The following is a 21760-nucleotide window of genomic DNA, read 5'->3' as shown; positions in this document are numbered from 1 at the left end:
ATTTCATTATATTTACACACTGCAGTGGACCAGCAAACAAATGGAAGAAACATCAGGTAGAGCCACAATAAAACGTGCCTCTTGACAACAAGACACTACAGATGAATACGTTTCACATTTTAACTAATATATATATATAAATCAACATGACACTAACCCAGTTGATCACCTCCATTAAGACATTAAGTTTACAGAAGTTTTTTTTTTTTTTTTAAAATATGCAAATGAGGCAAAACCCAGGTTAAAAATTCTTGTTTCATTTGTTCACATATTAGAGTCAAAGAATTTTACCAAATGAATTTTAGATCTCTCTTTGTATTGCTCCATAAAACAGAAAATACTGTCAGCAGCCAGGGAAAAAATGTTACATAAATCAGGCTATGAATTATTTATGACCAAACCTCTCTGTAAAAACCTTCAGAATACAGATAGGAATAAAAATAGTTTGTTTGTTAGTGCTCCTGTAATCACGAGTACGACAGAAAAAACATCCTTCAAAATTTACATTTTGCAAGACATGTGTGAGTAAGGTAAAAATGATAATAGATATCACCATAAAACCTGCCCAGTTGATTTATTACATTAAGACCAAAATTATTTTATATATTAAAAGTTTTCAGAAATTTGATGTTTAAATATGTAAAGCATACTTTACCTAATGCTAGGTTTGGTGAAATTAGGAGAAATCTACAGATGCAGATAGACAAGGTGTAGTAAAATAAATACCTAAATGTGTATTTCTGGCATTTTTGAAAGACATGGAAGCAAAATCTCCAAAATGTGAAAGAAAAATGTTTGAGCCTTTATTAAAACACAATCCAGAAGACAAAGTGGCTTAAAAGTGTTTTAATATCTCCCATTAATTTTAGGCAACACTACAAAGACATTCAAATAATAAGACAGCAACGTTCACACTTTCCGTTTAAACAATACAAAATAGATTGCAACATCCTTCAGAAATAAAATAATCAATACTTATATGATGCTCTTGGTAAATGAAAAATCAAACTAAAACTGCACAACAATTCTCAAACGTCAACTTTCAAGCCAAACGAGTTGTGCAACTGTCCCTTCCCTGTTCTACATCTTTGTGAAATAAGATCATTACAATATTAACCTGACAACTCAAAATGTTCCCGTACTCAGACTTTTGTAACACACAACATGATGGAGGCACAAGGAAGAAAGTCAAAGGACTACTTGATCATTACAGTAGATATTCAGTCTTATAATTCGGACTAAAGCTTCTCTCTTCTGCTAACCATACTCTGGAAGAAAAAAGATTACTAGGCATTATTATTTAAATGATAAAATTATGGCTGCATACAGTAACATTGTCATTTCTTAAGTGCTTCATTTCCTCAGCATGCTACAGACTGTGCAACATAAGACTTCTCTCTCTCTTCCGAGACAGATTTAACCTCCAGTGTGACCTCTGCAGAAAAACCTCATGGGCGATGCTGCACAAAGCAAAAGTTTTCTCGTCTTTGTACACTTCTTACTAAAACCCTAGTGACGCATTTTCAAGGGAAGTTATTTTAGTGTAGCCTTGTTTTTGAAAGGTGTGATGCAGGCCGTTTGGATTTCAAAACTTTCTCCACTTAACTCTCAAGTTCTCAAAATGTGGAAACGGCTTTACAGGACACTTTAGAGGGAGTAAAGTCGACATGAAGAGTTCAAGGAGGAGGTTCGTGTGTCACCTCAGGCACAATAAACATCACAGTACTGTGTGTATGTAGATCCTAAACGCTGCCACTCGCAAATCATCTTCACACCCATCTTTCTTTTTTCAAACACAGATGTCATGCACCAACATTAGTTCAGCGAGTTCTGACTCAAGAGTCGGATGGTAAAACTAAACCAGCCTGAAGAGCGGTAGACTGTTTTGGAAATAAAGCTTAAGGTGCTGATGATTTAACTGGAGGCTTTAACATCATAGAAAACAATACAACTGTAGTTGACAGTGTTGGTTTAACTATAGTGAATTAATGGGGAGAGGTGGTCAGTAGTTAGTAGGGGTGTAACGGTAAGTGTATTCGTCCTGAACTGTTCGGTACGCCCTGTGACCCAAACAATTATTATTATTTATGTCTACTACTCACACGCTTGGAACACATGTTAGTGGTGAGAGAGGGTAAGTTGGCTCTGAAGGGGACAGGAACGCAACGTCTCATTAGTGTTTACTCTCAAACTACTCTAATCCGCTCACCTAGCATTTCCCTTCAGTTTCTCTCCGCCTGTCTGTTGACTTTCTTCATCAGCAGTAGGTTTTATAAAGTCGTAGAAAGAACACAACTTATGTTTTCGTGATTCAGCAGGTGAGCAGCGTGTGGAGGACCCTTGTTGTGAATGACGTAACCTATCGAAGCGACAGAAACCAACAACGTACAGAAAGCTCTACCTGGTCCGTGTTTGTGAAACAGGAGATCCACAGTGTCTGCACCTTGTACCGTAACAATGTGTCTCTCTGCAAAATGCTAAAATGGGTTGCAGGCCGTTAATACACCTGGGTGGACCGCTCAAATTCGAATACTGATTTGAATAAAGCTTCCAAGCCGAGTCATCCCCATACAAAGCCGTGAATTGTGTGTACCATTACACCCCTAAGAAGTGAGTGTGCAATTACACCGAAATGGAATGACGCTATCAGTAATTATCATGATTATTTACTGGACCAGTTTTCTCTGCAGGAGTTTACGATACGGGAGAAGCGATTGCAGTACAGATTCTCAAACTTCAGTTTCTTCCTCCAACATATTATTCTTCCTAATTCAAGGGTAGACATGTAACATGTACAGTCAGTTATATTCATATGTGTATAGCTGCGTGTTAAGATTGTTTTCAAGATAAGAAAAGTTTTAAAGTTGTGACATTCTACCAGTCTCTAAACTAGCAAACGCCTCCCGCTCTGGAGGTAGAGGTCAAGCACTCTCCGCTTCCTCCTTCTTGTCTTTTTTGCCTTCGCCCTCGCCTTCGCCTGTCTCACTGCCGTCCCGCCGGCGTTTGCGGTTGCGAGCGCTGGCTTTGGACGCTGGCAGAGACTCCATGCCCAGAACCTTGTGGATCTGACGGAAAGCAAGCAGCCGCAGAGCATGCTGGAAACGGAGAAAACAGGAAAGAGAAATGAAGGTTTGTGCAGCTGAAGGCATCTTTTTTTAGACAATTGTTTTGACATTTGACAGCTTAGAGGCCCACAGGAAATGGGGGTAACGTCATGCAACAAAGGTTGTGGTCCTCTCCTTTCCCCTACAGGCTACCAGCTTCACCGTGGCTACAGTTATTTTAAAGTCCACTCTTCCCTCCCACGACCGTTAGTCGACTTGGATGTCCAAATTTAAAGAAATATCACACACTCTTGAAATAAATTTGCGTGGTTTTCACAGAGCAACTATTTTTTCCCCACTTGTTATTGGTGGTTACACAAATAACTTCAGCACCAAGCTCTTTAGCTCTGTTGCTGTCTTCACACACAGTCTTATACTGCCGCTTACTAAAAGTGGAACCACACCTTCCAGCCAGTCAGAATCGATACAAATGCTCTGTATGGGTACCTGTGCACTGGCAGTTATGTCCTCTCTGGCTTGAAGCATCATGCTCTCCAAAGCATCTGTTGGCTCTTTCTCACAGGGGTCCATCAAGCCTGGTCCATCTGAGTGAGGAGAGGAGAAACACATTAAAACTGTACATGTGCTACAAGAAGTTACTAAAGAGTGACTGTCACCTTTCAAAAAGGTCTGACAGAGGGAGGCACAGCAGACAAGAAAATGACATGAAACAATCAAACTTGTTCTTGGAAGTGATAAAAGTTCTGTATAAGCATGAAAATATTTTCTGATACTGTGAAATAATCTTCTTCTACATCTCATTACCATGTATATTTGTCTGACCTGGCAGCAGTATGCCTGTGGAGATGCACTCTAGGACTCTGCGCATGGCCTCTCCGGGGCTGAGCGGGCCTGCAGCACTGCTGATCACTTTCTCTACCAGCAGCTCCATCGCCTGGAGGGAGGAACATACAGAGAGAAACAGACACACTGAAACAGAAGAATACACTCCAGACAGTGGATTGAAGTCCGCTCTACCTCTCGATGTATTGACTCTTCATTAAACAGCTGGTCATGACATTTGAATGTTTGGAAATATACTTTTTAGGTTACTGTTTCTGTCTCTAAGGCACCAGTAGAGACACAAAAAGGACAGAAATTCACAACAAACATTAGTTAAAAGTTAAAATCAAAACGTACAACGAGCTTGCAGAGATGAGATGACACAATGTTTAAAAACGTATTAGGAGAAGGTTCGCATCCCACCAAAAAAAAGAAAATTAAAAACACAGTTAAACACTGCTTACCCAGCCGGGCATCTTCCCCCAGGTGGGAACCCGCTGGCATAAATCTCTAAGCACCCGAATGATGATCACACAGGACTGCAGCCCGTTGGCTCGAGCCTAGAGTAGAGAAAAAACCCCAAACACATAAATTGACAAGAAAAAGGCATTTATTTTAGATAGTGTCATTATCAGCAGTCCAGTCTATGAAATCTAACTGGTCAAAATAAAAACATGTCAAAAATACAGATCTGTTTTGTGAGTTGAAATCTTGAAATGGTTGAAAAGATGGCTGCACACTCTTTATAAAACCGCAGATTTTAGAACTTTTAAAAAGGACCAGTGTTTGGGATTTAGTGGCGACTAGCGGTGAAGTTACAGATTAGAACGATTTGAATACAGCTCAGCCTTCAAAGTGTAAAGGAGAAACTATGGCAGCCGTGAAACTTGCAAATAAGGTGAAAGGTCCTATCTCAAGATTGAGACTGCAAAAAATCATCATAGTCAAGTCACAGTATAAAAGAACACATTATATTTAATCTCTGCCAATAGATCCTCCTAAATGTTACACACTGGACCTTTAACCAATTTTTTTTCAAAGTAACGTTTTAAAACATGTAAATCAAAACAATTCCTCATTACAGTGATATTCAGGTTATAATGGGATGCTTCAGTTATATGACTTCCTCCATAGTTATGTTACAGCCTACCGAACAACCAGTCCCAATAACAAAAGATGGAAGTAGGCATTATTCTCAAACGTCACATCACAATTTTTTCTTCTGTAAAACCACAACGAAAGCAGAATACCATGTAATGACTATTGTTAAGATAATGTGGTTGTCATTTTAAAGCAAAGCTCCACCATCTGTTTTTTAGCCAGATAGGAAGTGAGATCAGCTCACTGGCTCACTAATTCCCATGGTTAACCACTTCTGCAATATACCTTTCACACTTTATAGTGAGGGTACAAGAATTTACAGGATCTCATACCTGACTTAACAATACATTAATTAATGAAGCAACTAAAGTATTTCGATCATCATGACATCCTAGTTATTAATAATGTTCCCGCCTTCATCGTAGGTAAGTCTGCAGTTATACTATTAGTCCTTAAATGAATGGATCCCTGACAATTCATGTAGCCTTACCATAAAGATCTACCCATGTCATAAATATCTGATCACAAATTACAGACCTTTTTAGGTCAATGTGACTCAGAAGGATACGCACAGGTATACTAACAACAGTAATGCTGGCTCCACTGCATTCAGGTCAGAGTCATTGGTGCTCCTAAATGTAATGCAGCCATTATTAATGTTATTGTTGTTATGTTAATATGTCTGACAGATCAAAATGTAGCAACTTGCAGACATTTTATCACGTCACTATAGGAAAGCAGAGGTGTGCAAATGACTAGATTGTGGCTATTTTGCTTGAATTATACTTATTTTTTAAGTTTGAACAGGGTGACACAAAGACGGGAAAGAGAGCTCTTGTGGTGCATTTACCTGAAACCATTTGGCGTGACGGAGAGCAGCCAGGTATTCCAGACATTTTCTCTTATTCAGAAGATCAGGAGGGTCCTTCTCAGCCACATCTGGTGGAGATAACATGTACTAGCTCATGACTTACAGTCAAACTAATGCAACATCCAAATCATGACTGCAATACGTAGTAAGTGTCGATGTACAGATGTTGGATCAGGGATGAAATTATAAAAAACACTGGATGCTCATGTTTGTGTCATGTGACCAGACATTTCCTTGAATCCTTAAAAACTCAGTTTGTTAAAATAAAGAGCATTCGACCATCGGATAAGGAAGACTAGAGTGTTTCTGTGTTTCACAGATGGTATTCTGAGAGGGAAAAAAGAAACGCAAAGAAGTAGTACAATCACCAGCTTGTTCTTTGGAGTGGAAGGCACATGCAAATAAGAAGGAAATCCAAGGCATTCAGAGAGAAGAGTGATTAAGAGTTTATATTTAGCTCATTGTTTAACATGACTAAATCACACACATATTTTCTTGTTGTTTTCTTGTTACCTGATCTAGTTGATTTAATAGTGACCTCAAATTTGTCTGACAGAGTAGATCTTTCACTAGAGAGACATTTTGACTTGTCAAACATTTAACTGTCCATCCATCCATCCATCCATTCATCATCTGTAACAGCTTATTGTTTGCAGGGTTGCCGGGGGCTGGAGTCGGTCCCAGCTGACAGCCGACTGGCAGACAGATCGTTAATCATTTTCCTGCTATGTCAAGTCAAAATATCTGCTATGAGAAAGACGCATAAAAGACTATTTAAAGATTATTTTCCATCATCATGTCCCAGTTTCCATCTCACTACACGCATTATGAGTTTCATCACTTTCAACACGTCTAAAAAGTGCCGTAACCTTTATTCTCTAACTGCTCATTGAGCCCCATCTTTTGACACATTTTTTAAATCTAAACAATGTTAAATTTGGCGTCCTTCACACCACTAAGTCCTGTTACAATGTTCATACTGGAAATTCGTAATTATTTAAAAGTTACATTTTTAAACTGTTCATATGAAAACTTTTAGAATTTTCCCTTAATAAACTCAAACTCTGAGTGTTGTGGATTTCTTCTTTTTTTGCATTTGACTTTGCAACAACTGAAACATGGACTTTATCCCTTTGAAGATGTTCTCACTCTACTCCAACTGTTTTTAATCAGCACTACAATCTAATTCATAGATAGCGATGGGTCCCATCAATCCTCTGCAATTAAGGAATCTTCGTAAGCAGATAACGGCATGAGAGCAAGGATACTTCTTTCTCTATATCAGCATCAAAAAGTGAAGTCAGATCTTTTAGACAATATGGCAAAGCCCAAGATTAACTTAATTAGTAACACTAAAAGTTATGTTTGTGTCTGTGTTGGAGTTAAATAAATAGGAAAAAAAAGTTTGTGGACAGAGTTTGAGGAAAATTTTAAAGACACAGAACACATGACAAGTCTGTCCAAAACATTCAATGTGGTCTCTGATGATGAAGTAATATTTCACAAGATCGGCCTCGGGGCTTTCCACACTTCTATGTTCACTAGAACTGCTGCAACAACAGAGGACATTAGCTTTCTTACAGGGGAAATACATAACAAAAAAACAAAGCCACTTTATTGAAGTCTACACTACCATACCACTTAGAATCAAAGACCCATATTTATCATGCCTCTTAGAGTTGGGAGTTTTGATTTAGCAGCAGCTGGAGCCCCTCTGATGAGAGTGAACAAGAGGCTTTTTTCCTCCTCTGAAAAGCTTAATAAACATGGGCGACCTGGTTCCTTTAATTGTTCTATTCTTAGTGGTATGTGTACAAGTGTGGTCTTCAGATTAGCCATTGGCTTGCCTAGGTCTGCTGATACAGAATTAGGGGCACTGATCAACAAACCCAAACAAAATTGAAAAAATAAAAGACAACTGCCAGAGAAAACATTTCTACCATGTTTTCCAAATGGGAAAAAAACACATTAAAATACTGACAGATACTGAAGCAGGCGGAGGAGTGTTTGCAACACAATGATCTTGGAAATTACCTTCATTGTTGAATGGTGGGGGGAAGTAATGACAATGAATGTACTGTCATCTTGTTATTATTTAAATATAGATCATTGTGAGGCGATAAAATGACACTCCAACACCTTACCATTGATAATGCCACATTATGACGCAGGGATGAGACATGAGGGAATGGGAAGTCGCTGGACCTCAAAATCTCCTCATAGGTGTCATGGCCAAAATGCAACAAGCAAAACTTTTCTCAGGTCTAAAAATAAATAAATGAGGATATTTGTAGAAACAGTATCACAATTTGAAGCACTTTCATCCCTGGGCATTATCTGAACACTGATCATTACTTCAGTCTATTATTATAGTTTCCCAAAAGGTTTTATCTGAGCGTGTGTTCACCAGATAAACACACACCCTAGTGGCACAGAAAGGTCGGAGAGCCCGGCTTTTGATTCCCATGTTGTGGAAAAGAAATAAAGAAATTGGGGACTAGTGTAACTGCAAAAAATGCGGGAAATGAAAAGAGTGGGACAAATGAATGCGTGAGTTAATTCTTATTTTAGGGGTTAAAGAAAAAAAACAAACAAACTTGAATGTGGGCTTGGTTAAAAGTCCCACCTCTCTCATTTTGTGTAATTTAAGAGCTTTTTCAGCCTAAAATTTAGGCTGCTACTGGGTGGAAGGGTGGAGCAAGGGGTATATAAGTGTATTACACACATCGCTTACATTTGGTTGTCTGGTACTGAAAGCTTTGGCTTCTCTAACCTTTCTCAGCCGCTTTTCCTCCTGCCTGCTTGTCCTTCTCAGCAGCAGTGTCCTCCCTCATCAGCGGCGAGGTGAGAGAAATGGTCACCTGCATTTTGGGCTCCTTGCTTGAAAATATCACGATGTTCGCCTCCTCGGGATGAGCCTGCACCTCATACTGATCTTCAGAAAATGTCTGCCGGTTAAAAGGACACTTGGGATTACTCACTACAGAGGAGGAGGGGTGTAGGGGCAAAGAATAGCCTCGTTTGGCAAGGTTACGGGGGCAATACTGTTACTGTTTTTAACCCTGGGTTTTGCAATTTTATTTCTCAAAGTAGTTCCCTTATTTAAAACCGGGTTGGTGATGTTGCCACGAATATATTTCTCAGCAATTCATTATATCTTTGTAACTGTAATATTTAGGAAAGCCATAGGACGGTTTAAGAAAAGCCCCATCTCACTCTGTAGGATTCAGGTGTCATAACCAGGCAGTGAATCTAAAGATCAGTCAAAAGCACCTTCAATGAAACACTCATTACAGCTAAAGCAGGAGGGAGGAAGAGTGAGGAATTACAACACTTCACAACCTTGTACTTGGTGTCAATCCTTTGTCTTGTGCTCCTTAAATGGAAGTGCCAGTAAATTCAAAAAGCATTGCGCTGAGTTTTTCTCTTAATGCCAGAAGCAGTTCAGTCATTTGTGAACATGAAAAAATCTCCCCCAAAGTTAGAAACCACACAGTATCCCTATGGCACAGCAGAATACACAGCATGGAAGTCCTCTAATAAGAATAAGTAAGAAAAATACTAAGTTGATCTACAGAAATTAGCTTTACAGAGAAGCAGGGCTGTCCGCTCTGAAACAACAAACATGTATACGTATACCCACAGAAAGCTAAATAACAGCAGTCAACTGTAGTGATTTTACTTTCACAGCTAAGATTTTAATCATAAATACATGTGTGGACGACAAACTGTGGTGTTGTTTCTGGCTGTGGGGGCAGCTGTACATGTTCACTACTAATAAATGAGCTCTAGCATATGAGAAAAACCCATCTAGGATGAAGTGATTCCGCAGTGGGATTTTTCTGTTTTGTATTTCAGTTGCTAAAACGCTCGATAAAAAAAGCATCAAGAGGGAAAACTTCTCCTTCCCATTCTATTTGTTACATAACTATAAAATCTTTCAGTCCCTCAGTGTCCAGCTCTTATGACACAAGTCATAAGGCAGTGGATGAAACACAATAATTTCCTCTTTCTAAAAATCTACTACATCGGACAACATGATATTTAGCGAAATACAGTTGAAACTGGCAAAGGGAGCCTTTTTCCAGCCATTTTTTTTGGTCAGGATTTTGTTTACAGTCCGTCTAAATGATCCCATTCCCAGGTGTAAGTCACACCATCCTAAAACTCAAATGTAAGACTGTCAGTGTTGTGAATTCCAAGTTCGCCACAGTTCTTCCCTCCCTTAACCTCCACCTAAATGAACAATCTGTTAACGGGTGATGTTTTCTTACCTCCAGTTCCTTCGGCAGCTGCTTGGCAATGTTCTTCAGTAAAGAGATGGTGGGTTTCTTAGCAGTCAGCAGGATGAGCTCCACATTTCTGTCCCCACGAAGCAGCAGGCCTTTGGCCAGGATGCCCACCCTCATCACACCTTTTAGCAGCCGTGCTGAGTTCTCAGTACTATCAGGAGAGGAATAGAGACCAAGATGAAGACTTGCAGGAACAGTTCAGCTGCTACAGTTGTTTGTTTTGCAGAAACTTAATAGGTCACAAATGGAGACATAATGAACATTATATTTATCAATAGCTTCTATTCTTTCCTGACCACACATCTGTACGTACTGTATCCATGTCCTGAATTACATGTGAGGTTGTGTTGTTTTAGGTGTGTTGTATTTGCCTTTAAAATGTTTATTTCATTGTGTTATTGGTCTCATTTCACTTATGATTGGTTCTATTCATTTATATATTAATTGCCTAATACTAATACACTGTGTATATTTGAATATACTGTTTGTAAATGAAACATCTATGTAGTAGCGTTGGGCATTTGGGCGAATATATCAGTCCATCTCTGGTTGTTTTTTGAGAGAAGGGGCGATTTTTGTCATTTTATTTGGCTAATTTAATGGTCTGCCTCCGGAGAATAAGAGTGGCTTTGTGACAGATGTTCAGTGACGCAGTGCACACACTGAGGGAGTCAGAGGACAAACAGCTGTAGAGCCAACAGGGAACACAGTTACAAGGTGAGTCACAGAGGCTCCAAAGTCTCTGACTCCGGGAAAGATGAGGACACAGCAGGGACAGGAGAGGAACAGTGTAAAGACTAATAAAGACAGTTTGGTAAATTTAATTTTGTTTATCGGTTTGAATTAAGTGTGTTTTATTCGCTTAACAAGGTCTCTGTTTGGTATAAACAAGAAGGTATACGGTTGTATTTTTCTGTTGAATGTGGAAAATAAGTGTTTGTTTCTTTTCCTTTCTTGACATTTGTTGTGTTTAATTTGTTTATTAACGCCATTAGAGCTGGCGCAGCGCACATGCCAATGTAACCTTTGTAGCTCTGTGCAGCTTTTCGCTTGTGCCAGACAAGAAATGTGTTTTTAGGCTTTCACCATATTAATCCTTGTTTTTACCAACAGAGAAATGTGAATTAAATGTTTTACCCTTTTTCATCTCCTCCTTCAGTAGCAGCGGTAACAACAGCTGGTGTGTCCTTATCCAGCAGGGAGTCTGACACCAGTTTTAGGGCTCTCTCAGAGTGGGAGACAATCCTCTGAACAGCCTGCAGCTCTTCCTCTACTGGGTAAATGGTCGAGTGTTTTGCCATGATGTGTCGATCGTCAGGAGAGTCTGGCCGACGCACACACGTCTTGAGAGAGAGAGGTAATAAAGTGAATGATCACACTCGGCAATAAGTCTCAATGAAAGTTCATTTTAAGTTTAAAGTAACTGCTAATGCAACACTCACCAGTAGAGGGGGTACTGGCATACCAGGGCGGCTCATAAGTGGTGGAGGAGCCATCCTGCGTCTCTGCTCCCCCCAGTACATCTGCTCCTCCTCCATCCTCCTCCAGTACATGTCTTCCTCATATCGCCTGCAGAAGCGGAGGAGGTTTTTAATGTCATGTCATTAAAAGTCATTTATTCCCTGAGGGGGATTTTATGGATGACATTAAAAGCAAACAGTCATCCATTAAAAAAACACCAAAACATTTAGTCTAATCTACCACTGATCACATAAAATATACAGACATTGTGTCAAATGTACTGTGGTAGTTGAAGGTAATCAAAATGTGCATTTCCTCTTGTAAAACAACAATTAAAGCACAGGCTTAAATGTCATTGTACATATAGGAAACTAATCTGTACAGTTTTCATGATAAAATGCTCACATTCAATTTGATTAATATGACTTTCCTCTGGCTGTAGCGACTGTATTTTATTATTCATGCAAGGAAGCTCATATGATTGACTGTGTAAGAAAGAGTCAAGAAAACAGGGAAAGAGTATAAAATGAGGCATTAAATTCCCTTCCCCGCCCCCATATGTACACGCAACAATCAACAGTCAGCTGGTCAACTTTAGAGCTTCCTCTTTATTAATATCACATGTCTAAATATATCTTTCCCTGTTCAGTCTATTTTGTGAAAACCAAGGAAACTTGAAAACAAAACGTCAGAACTAACTTTGGCCATGAGTCTGACCTCATCTCCATGTGCCAGCGCTGCTCATCATCCCTCTGTCTCTTCAGCACCGCCTTCTGCTTCTGCTTCTTCAGCTTGCTCTCCTGCAGCTTCCTGGCCCGGTTACTGGGCTTGATCTCCACAGGAAGCTCTGGGTTCACTTTCTTCTACAAAGGGGAGAACAGAACAAACATAAGGGGAATGCAGTGAATGTAAGTGCACATTCTCAGGCCACACTAGTACGGATAACATTTGAAATAAGCTTTTTCTTTCCATTTGGGCCTCCATCCACTCTAAGGTGTAATTTTTACCCCTAGAAACCCAGGTTTTAAATAATAACAACACTCCAAACTGACTCAGTGACAAGATGAAGTCTTCATCACCTCAGTTACTTTTAAAGGGTCCTCTGGAGGTTTCTTGTAAACAAAATCTTATGTTTACATTCACTGTTACTCACCAAAACTCATTGTGTGGTCTAACAAACGTGTTGAATGAATTTTCTCCCTCATAAAACATTTGAGTATTTTAACTCCAGCATTGTTTACATCCATGCCTACTAGCTTACAGTCTTTTTTCGTCCCTGTCTTTGCTGCCACATTGCTGCATATCTTGGCGTATTACTGCCACCTGGTGATCAGTGAAATAGTGTGAAACCATTGGTTGGACCAAAATGGGGAATAACTCATCAGAAAACCGTGCTTCAAGAGGTCTTAAAACCAACAGGGAACCTTTGAGAAGCCAACTTTTTGCCTCAAAATCTGATTCTGACTGCTCATTTTGTGGATTATTACAGTACATCGCACAGTGCAGGTGTCTCAACTGACATATTTCTATGTTGATTCAGCAATTTCTTTGACTGTCTCAATGAAGCTGTCCAAAAATTACAGTAAGTTGTGGTTAAAAGGGAGCATATATGACCTGTGACCACCATTTAATGCACATGCAGTCATCTGCGAGGTAAGAGAAGCTGCTGAGACAACGCAAAGTATCCTCCTACTGACCAAACCTGCCCATTGGACTGTTTTCTTATTGTTTCAGTGTTGCACAAAACCCTGTTTGACAAGTTTCTGACTTCCAAAAATACAAAAAAAAATACTTGTATGTCTGTATGTATCTGAACCCTGTTAAATATGTCTCTCTGGATAACCAGTCAGACAGGAATCAGCTCAGTGATTATCCAACTTTCTTACCTTGTACTGGAGTCTGTGCCTTCTTCCCTTCAGATGCATGTCTTTAGCATTGGGGTCGTTGAAGCTGCACTCGCACAGTTTACAGTGGAATCGAATCACCTTGCCGTCAACGTTACGGACCTGAAACAGAGAGACAGTTCAAGAAAATACACATCATGCAGGACAACAAACGTAACATAAATGATCTTTTTCTCTATGTCAAAAAGGACACAGTTGATTTGATATACAAGCAGAATATGACTTATTAGAATCATCAATGATACTACTAAATAATTATAACTGAAGCTTGATCAAAACCAAGATTTAGGGTCCGATGCAAATACAAATACAGATTACAAGACAGTGTTTATTTTAAGACCCTGCAGAAAACATCTTGTTAGCTGTGACAGCCTACACCATTAACTCACGTGTTGTAGATTGTGTACTGTAAACAATTTAATTTAGCATACTAACCAACATATATTCTCTCTCTTTTCCTGCTTACCTCCTCTACGTAGTCGTGTCCCACTGGCTGGATGTCTCCCTGGCCTCCAGCTCTGTCACTGTCCTCATCGTCACTCAGAGGCTCCATCTTCTGAGCTGAATGTTGCGTGGGCTCCTCCACCTTGGCAGCAACCACCACCGCCGCCACCGCTGTCACTGCAGCTGCTGGAGCGCTGGCAGGCTTATTGGCTATGTGACAGGCAAGATTTTACCGATTGGGGTTAATTTAAGCAACGCTGTATACCCATTTGCTTGGGGTAAAAAACAACATCTATTTTTATCTCTAAATTCTATCTCTACTTCTAATCCAAAAGGTTGGTAAATAACCTTTCAACCATTCAAGGTCTTACAGTTTCATTATTTATGTTAGCACATTTTGCTGGTGCACAAAGCTTATTAAGTGCTGTTATTGTCTGAAAATTGCATCTGAACTTCAGTATTTTGCTCATACAGACGATGAAGAGGGGCTACAATGTCTGTCCAGTGTTTATTCTTTACACGACTAGCTCTGATCAAGTATGCCCCAACTCTCCTCTCTGTGAGCATTATACAAAACACTACAATAAACAATTAAAAAGGGAAGAAGTGATGCAGTTGTCAAAATTATGGCCCTTTTTTACAGCATATCTTGTGTGCACTCACTGTGTAGCTGTATCCCAAAAGGTAAAAATTAATGTCAGACTAGAAGGAAAACAAATAAAAAACATCCCTAATTATCTACATAATGAATCAACAAACTTACAAATGACAGTTATTTTGGAGGGAGCTGGTTTCTTGACTGGTGCTGTTTTGGCCGTGGCGCTTACAGCCACCTGTTTGGGAGTCACAGTGGGGGTTGAAGTGGTTGAGACGGAGGCAGGAGTGGACGTGGACACTGGAGGTTTCCCAGCTGTCGAGGTTGTGATAACTGGAGCCGAATTTACCAACACTGGCTCAGTGGAAGGTATAGGTTTGCCCAGCTTGGTGTGAAGTTTCACCACCTTGTGAAGAAACAAAGAGAGATATATACAACTGTTTAAGACTGCTGATACGTAATCCCATGCCAAATCCCTGGGCAGGTTTTGTTCCAAGACTTGGCAGCTCAGATGGAACATCACATGAGTACACCACAGTCACATCCAATAACAAAACATGTTACATCAATATCTAGGAGTCTTTATTTTTTTAAATACACAACAAGTGTTGAAACACTTGAGGATAAAAGATAAAAGCATGACAGCTGTGCTAACCTTCTGGTGTTTGGCCCCACGGATATGAGCAGCGTAGGCGTCCACTCCGGTGCAGGAGACGTCGCATAACTCGCATCGTAACTGAGTCTGGACGCCTCTGGGGCCGTTGCTGGCCCCCGCCTGCCCCCCGGATTTAAGGGCTGCCTCCTTTTTCTTATGCTTCTGGCCCTCAAGGTGCTCTCGGTATGTCTGATGCAGTTAATCAAACCAGTTAGCAAGATGAAGCTTCCAAATGCACAGAGAGAAAAAGCTTTTTAAAAGCAAAATCTTGTTAATTCAACCATCATAAACTCCTACCTGGGGACCTGCACAGCTGATCTTGCAAATGTCACAGTAATGGAGCTGGGGCTGCTTGGGAGGCCCTTTGGGCTTCTGCAGCTTGTTCTGGTGAAATGTGGGCTTTTTGTAGGTGTTTACAGCCGGAGCTGTCACCATGTTGCTGCCTGAGTTACTCCAGGAAGAACTTGTCAGCTGCTTTGGTGGTGGCTGGATGGGGGGCTGGGGTTGGGGCTGTTGCGACTGCTGTTGATGCTGAGGTGGAGGCTGTGGCTGGGTAAGAGTCTGCTGGGCCGGCTGGTAATAGGAGGGGGCGGATGTGGAGGTGTAGCCGGTTGAATCATAACTGGAGTAGCTAATGCCTGAGGGTCAGAGAGCAGGAGAAAGATAGTGAGGACAGAGAGTTATTAAAGAGAAGAAAAGCACACAAGATGTGGGTCACAAAGGAACAGCCAGCAGTCATGCAAGCCATACGCTGCACTTAAAGGCAGAGGAGGACAAAGATGATCCCAAAATCGGCTTTGACAAGCATCAAGGATGTAATAAAGTCAAGATTAATGTTAACGTTAATCGACACGATCAGATTTGCATGCAGGGCGTCAGAGGTCAACCCACAAAAAAAGTACTGTCACCAAGCTTGTATAGTTTATTATTTCTCAAAGATGAATTTTGCGGTGCCGCTTCCTTGTTCTTGTTACATACACTGTTTATATCTAACATAATTATAAAATGTTTTCTTTTCAATAAAAGAAATGTAAAATAGTATACATCTATATCTTTTTATTTTTTAAGTTCTGTTTAGACTAAGTTGCAGTTTTCACAATGAAAATTGTTTCCTTCATGTATGTATAGTAAATTACCTATAGTAATCTTAAGTATATATATACACACACACACACACACAATCTGAAATATTTGGTTATATTGCCCATGACTAATATAAAGCATCTTGAGCACAAACATTTTGGCATGAATTTCCATCTTATCTTATCTCTTGTCTTAAGTTACCTGAATAGGTGGTGGCTGGAACGGTGGAGCCAAAGGAGGAGCCGAGGGTGTAGGACGAAATGGGTGTGGGCGGCTGCTGGACACTGGTGGACACTGGGTAGATGTTGTAGCTGGTGGACACAGCACTGGAGGGGGCCAGAGGTTTCAGGGCCGTTACCTGCCTCTGGGGAGGAGGAGGCTGGCTGTACACCGTGGAGGGGGCTGGACTGTAAGCACTCTTTACTCCCACTGACACAGAAAAGGGTGGGGGGGGTTTAGGGTGAGGGGCAAAGAGAAGAGAGAGTGGAGGTGGACAGGAAGGGCATTAGAGCGAGGAGAGCAATAGAGATCCGAAACGTCCATTGAATCCTCTGGGACTGCCTGTCCGAGAGTTTTTGGCAAGGCAGGAAGGATCCTCATTTCATGAGCAGCACACACATTCCTTATATATCATATTACCCTTCAAAAGTGCAAAGTAAATAATACCTGAACTGATGATCCACAAATCCCCCAGCAAGACTGAAGTGTGTGTGTCTGTGTTCTACAGTGTTAATTAGATGTGAAACACTTGTTTGTGAAAGTTATATGAACTGTTCAAATCCACACACACTGTAATCTCATTACTATTCAGCCAGTATATACCCGAGGACCTTTATTATCTATGATTATACCTCCATGTTGATGGAGCAATTTATCAGATTCACAAAAGGTTTTAAACAACTTTTTATATACAGTAATACTCCCAGAGATCTGTAAGCAGAGTTCCAGTTTGATATTGAACAATCACTCAGCTCTAATAACAACTGAAACTTGAGAGTAAAAATAAACTCACCAGTCTGGTAGTAATTCTCTGTGGGTGTCCTCTGAGCCGGAGCTATAGTCGTCTGGTAGTACTGTTTATTGTCATAGGTAGTCACAGCTGCAGGGCGCCCGTAGTTATAGTTGTCCTGCTGGTGTTTACAAGAGAACATTTAATCACATAGTAAAGCAGCAAATTTAGTAGCTAACTGCAGCATGATATAAAAAACCTCACAGATATAATATCATTGCATTAAAGCCACTGAGGGTAGAATTACAGCATCCTTTAAATTCAGATGCCATATGTTCTTGAGAGTTGGTGCACAAGGGGCACATATAGCGGTCAGCCTCAGTGTCTTAGTGGCTTAAAGTAACATTTTATGACCCAAAACAGAAGCCATTATATAATATTATCTTTAAATATATTGATAACATTCATCACAAACATATCATTCTATAAGCAGATATCAAAAGGGGAAGCAGAAAGGGGACTGACCGAGTATACCTGGTACGTCTGTGGGGTGGTGGTGGGCTGTGGGGGTGCTGGGGGGTCTGGTTGCCTGTAAGCATAGTCAGGGGGAGCCTGATGGCTCTGATAGGCGGGGTAAGGGGCGGAGACCACAGGCCGGGCTGCCTGGACTGGAGCGGGAGAGTAAGACGCAGTCACAGCATGAGCCACAGCTGGAGCCTGCTGGACACTGTAACTGGCTGTAGAGGGATGGGAGTACGCCGGGGGAGGCTGGGTACTTAAGGGGAGGAGAGGGAGGGGAATTAAGTGAGACAAGAAGATAAACTTTATAACAGCTTCATGAACGACATTAAAGTGCCTACTTCACGAGAATGGATACTTTGGTACCAAGTTGATGCTAAAGTTTGTAAACCGTGATGGTAGTTGTTTTTCGACAGTACCGTAGATACCGAGGGCTGATGAGGGCAACATATACACTGCTCTTTTTATATACTAGTCTACCATTAAAAGCCTACTCGTCGAAAAGAAACTGTTTTGACATATGAACTCCAAAGAACATCCTGAGAATCAGGTCAGGACATTGTCTGAATTTGCCTTAAAGCATTAAAATGTGAAATTAAAAAATGAGACTCAAATAGAAGGCTGGTACTGATGGGCACAAGGTTTATATGAAAAAAACTAAAGAGTGGAAAGCAGAAAAGAGTAAGTTGAGTTTGATTTTAATTTATTTTAACACTGACACTGAAATTAAAGTTCAAACTGAGGAATGATAATCAGGATAATTTCCCTCAGTTTAGCATAAAATTCAGTTTAACTGCACTTGAGTATTAACTCTCACTCCATTATGAACAAAACTTGCTTTTAATGTATGTATATTTAAACAACATTAAGAGCCCAGAGCCATGTTACCAACTCAATGAGTCTGTATTTAGGGAGAGGACCACCAGAGTGATTACAATTCATTCTGAGGGGCACGTGAATGTCTGTACTCTGATCTAAATATATAAGCAATGCTATAAATAGTTGTGGAGATATTTAACTTAAAACCACAAATGTGAACCTCATGGTGTCATAAGACTGCTGAAGTCAGTACAACTCCATCGATCTGTGTACAAAATGTAACGTAAATCCAATTAACAGTTTTTGAGATACAGTCTGGACTAAAGTGGTGCTGGACCGTCCAACATGTCAACACCCAAACAACATTAATTAATTAATTAACATTAATTGTGGAGGACAAAACAGTGACCACTACCATTATATGATAGATTAAGCATCCATGCACTGGCCTCTGGTTGAACTCTTATTTCCATTATCAAACAGAGAAATACGAACAAGGACGACTCCACAGCAGCTTTGTCGCTAGCATGGTTCGAGATGCGAACAGCAGTTACTGACAACGACGTCAGTAACTGATGTTATCAGCATCTTTATTAAGCTTTCAGTGTCTGCATGGACAAGAACGAGAGGGCTAAAATTAAATGACGCCTAAAAGGTCACGAAAGAGCCTTGAGGCAAAATGCTGAGTAATAATTTATCAGATCCAAATCAAACACAAAACAGTTGGGTGAAAAAAAACAATGTACACAGGAAACTGTGGGACTAAAAAGTAACAGACAGACAAGAAGGAATTTGGAAGAACACATTTTCCAAGGGTTGACCAGTCTGTTCATTGTCCACTGAGTAGCTTAATCGCTCCTCTACAGGAATGCCCGTAATTCCATTATCTCGTACTGTGGGCAAGAACGTCCAAGATCTAATAAATAGATTATGTAACGTTAAGTGCCACCGCCCATCCTCCCTGACTGAGTCTGATATCACCCATTTCACCACATAAACGGGAAAACAAGTCAATAAGTTTGGCTGATCACTCGGCTGTCGACCTACTTGTCTGCTCTGATCTCATCCCGGTTACCAAAAGGTGTTAAATACTGTGAGTTTTAAACAAGGGTGTTTTCACTCAGTGCTTATTAAAGTTGCTCAGAGATAAGACCAGTCTTTAAATTACTTTAAGTTTATATGTAAAGTAGCTGATTCACTGTTAAATCATCTGTTGGATAAATCTAATGGGACACTGCAACCTTTGATGTTAGAGACGGTTGAGACTGACCAGATTAGATTAGATTAGAAGACCTTGGGGTGCCTCAGTTTCATAAGATAGGCTTGTTGGAAACAGATTCAGAGCCATGAAGAAGAGCCATGAACGCCCCCTTTTATGGTGGGGTCATGGAGTATTAAACTGACTGTATGTAGCCTCTGATGAGTCTGTGTTTTCTTTATTCATCAGCTGTATTGTTTACGGCGTTGTAGGTATCCCTTTGATATCTGTGTGAGGTCGTCACAGACAATTTTCCAATCAGTGAGCAGAAGAGTAGTTTTTATCAAGTTCCTTGATTTCACAGCTATTCAACTTGCTGGATTCACTTCTTTATTTAAAACCAGTTAGTGCACTGATTCTTCCAGAAAATATACTGTATTGCAATATGTATTGATTTCTACACTATTAAATTACGTATATCATGGCAGAGGATTGTATCCTTATCGCTCACACCTAACTACAGATATTGTAACCCTGCACTTACTGAGCATCTTATACAGACTGAATCCTCACTGCTCCTCTGCAGCTCTGTAGAGGTTTATGTTGAATGAAGAATTAGGATAAAAACTAAATACTGGTCAGCAATGAAAAGTGCTGTGGTGAAGGAATATATACTTGAGAGCTTTGTGGTGCAGAGAAAACAATCCTGTTTGTCAGGTTTGCTGCTCATGTGCTGACCAACATACCAAAACAGGAAACATTCACAGTGGACTGATTGCAGTGAATGACAACTTAATGACATTATATGCTCATTATAATCAGATTAACTGTCAATTAAATGGTTTAACTGTCACATAAACTTGTCAATCCCTGCAGCTGAGTCGTGATGGTAACCGGTGCTGCACACAAGTATCTGTTAACATTTCCCTTAATGGCAGCATAATGTTATTAAACATATAACTAAAAGAGACACCGGACCTTCAATCCACCGGACCAGGGCTATCATTAGCCCTCTTAATCCTAAACGCCAAAAATCTGCAGCTGCAGCCGCCTCGATCCACTAAAAACCAGCTGCCTGACACTCTCCATTACTGACATCTTCAGCCCGACGCCGAAGTACACTCAGTGGTAAAGTGTTGAACCACCAGCAGCCGCTTTCAGACCGATGATGACCGTACTGGGTTCACGTAATGTCAAGAAAGCGTGTCGGAAAGCGCCGGCCTGCGAGCTCGGCTAGCTTAACGTTAGCTAACCGAACTAGCGGGTCAAGCTAGCTGTCGCTCCAGTGAAATCCCACCGGAAACGGAGTCTGTAACCGAAACACACCACCGACTCATTAACGACACTACACACACACATACTGACAACAACCCGCACCACTTCATTTACCTGTACTGCGGACCGGCACCATGTGTGAAGCCGAAATAATTGCTTGCAGCCATCTTGGCATCTCCAGTACATTACAGTAGCGACAGACAGCGACGGTCCGTCAAGATAGTTCCCCCCCCCCGACTGAAGCCAATGGGAACGCTGCTCTGCTACACCGGAACTGCGTAAGACGACAACATAATATCTTAGGAAGCTGCCGAGGAGGGCACAGAGGGAAGAAGTCATTGAAATGCATTATTTATGTTAATTTACGGTAGTATGTTTATAGTAAACTGATTTTCATGCTTTGGCATTATTGTATTGCCTAAAATTGCGTTACGCATGCGCACAACATGAGAAAATCTATCTGCGAATGTGTTTTTTGCTTGTAAGCCCCTTTAAGGAACTACAGGTGAGGACAAAGAAGAAACTTACATGGGGGAGAACTTTTTTTTTCTTTTTCGGGAATGCAAAAGTTTCTCAGTGTAAGCAAAAAAAAGATTCCACACATTTGTTTTTGTATTTTCCCATATTTTTTATTTCTCTCCCACCGATGCCCCCCAGTTTCTCGAGGGGACGCAAAAATATGTATTTTTTCACCCCACATTTTTCCT

At 40.5% G+C, this 21760-nt stretch overlaps 1 protein-coding gene across 7 annotated transcripts; it reads right to left on the bottom strand.

Annotated features, from left to right (window-relative positions):
• Positions 1-831: 831 nt before the first annotated feature.
• zfr2 (zinc finger RNA binding protein 2) lies at positions 832-21297 on the bottom strand. Of its 7 annotated transcripts, none has more exons than XM_051376237.1 (19): positions 21168-21297; positions 17768-18017; positions 17306-17423; positions 16495-16722; positions 15508-15848; positions 15211-15399; positions 14724-14961; positions 13983-14170; positions 13499-13618; positions 12312-12475; positions 11594-11720; positions 11289-11494; positions 10134-10302; positions 8633-8807; positions 5839-5927; positions 4352-4447; positions 3870-3999; positions 3552-3649; positions 832-3095 (listed from the first exon to the last, which is right to left on the bottom strand). In XM_051376237.1, exons 1-19 carry the CDS (start codon positions 21218-21220, stop codon positions 2922-2924), a joined length of 3153 nt encoding a protein of 1050 aa, XP_051232197.1. In that variant the 5' UTR covers positions 21221-21297; the 3' UTR covers positions 832-2921. The 7 variants fall into 7 exon arrangements, with proteins under 7 accessions (XP_051232197.1, XP_051232201.1, XP_051232202.1 ...); XM_051376241.1 differs by having other exon boundaries at positions 3888-3999; XM_051376242.1 differs by having other exon boundaries at positions 12330-12475.
• Positions 21298-21760: the final 463 nt, after the last annotated feature.

This window comes from Dicentrarchus labrax, unplaced genomic scaffold (genome assembly GCF_905237075.1).
Source record: "Dicentrarchus labrax unplaced genomic scaffold, dlabrax2021, whole genome shotgun sequence".
Taxonomy (NCBI): domain Eukaryota; kingdom Metazoa; phylum Chordata; class Actinopteri; family Moronidae; genus Dicentrarchus; species Dicentrarchus labrax.
The sequence above is the reverse complement of the archived record's forward strand: the minus strand, read 5'-3'. Positions and strand labels throughout refer to the sequence as shown.

Coding starts and splice junctions, on each gene's coding strand:
- zfr2 (XM_051376237.1), bottom strand. CDS start 21,220: ATGGCTGCAAGCAATTATTTCGGCTTCACACATGGTGCCGGTCCGCAG. Junction 16,723..17,305: donor AGAGAATTACTACCAGACTG/GTGAGTTTATTT, acceptor TTTCTGTGTCAG/TGGGAGTAAAGAGTGCTTAC. Junction 4,448..5,838: donor GTCACGCCAAATGGTTTCAG/GTAAATGCACCA, acceptor TCTCTACTCTAG/GCTCGAGCCAACGGGCTGCA.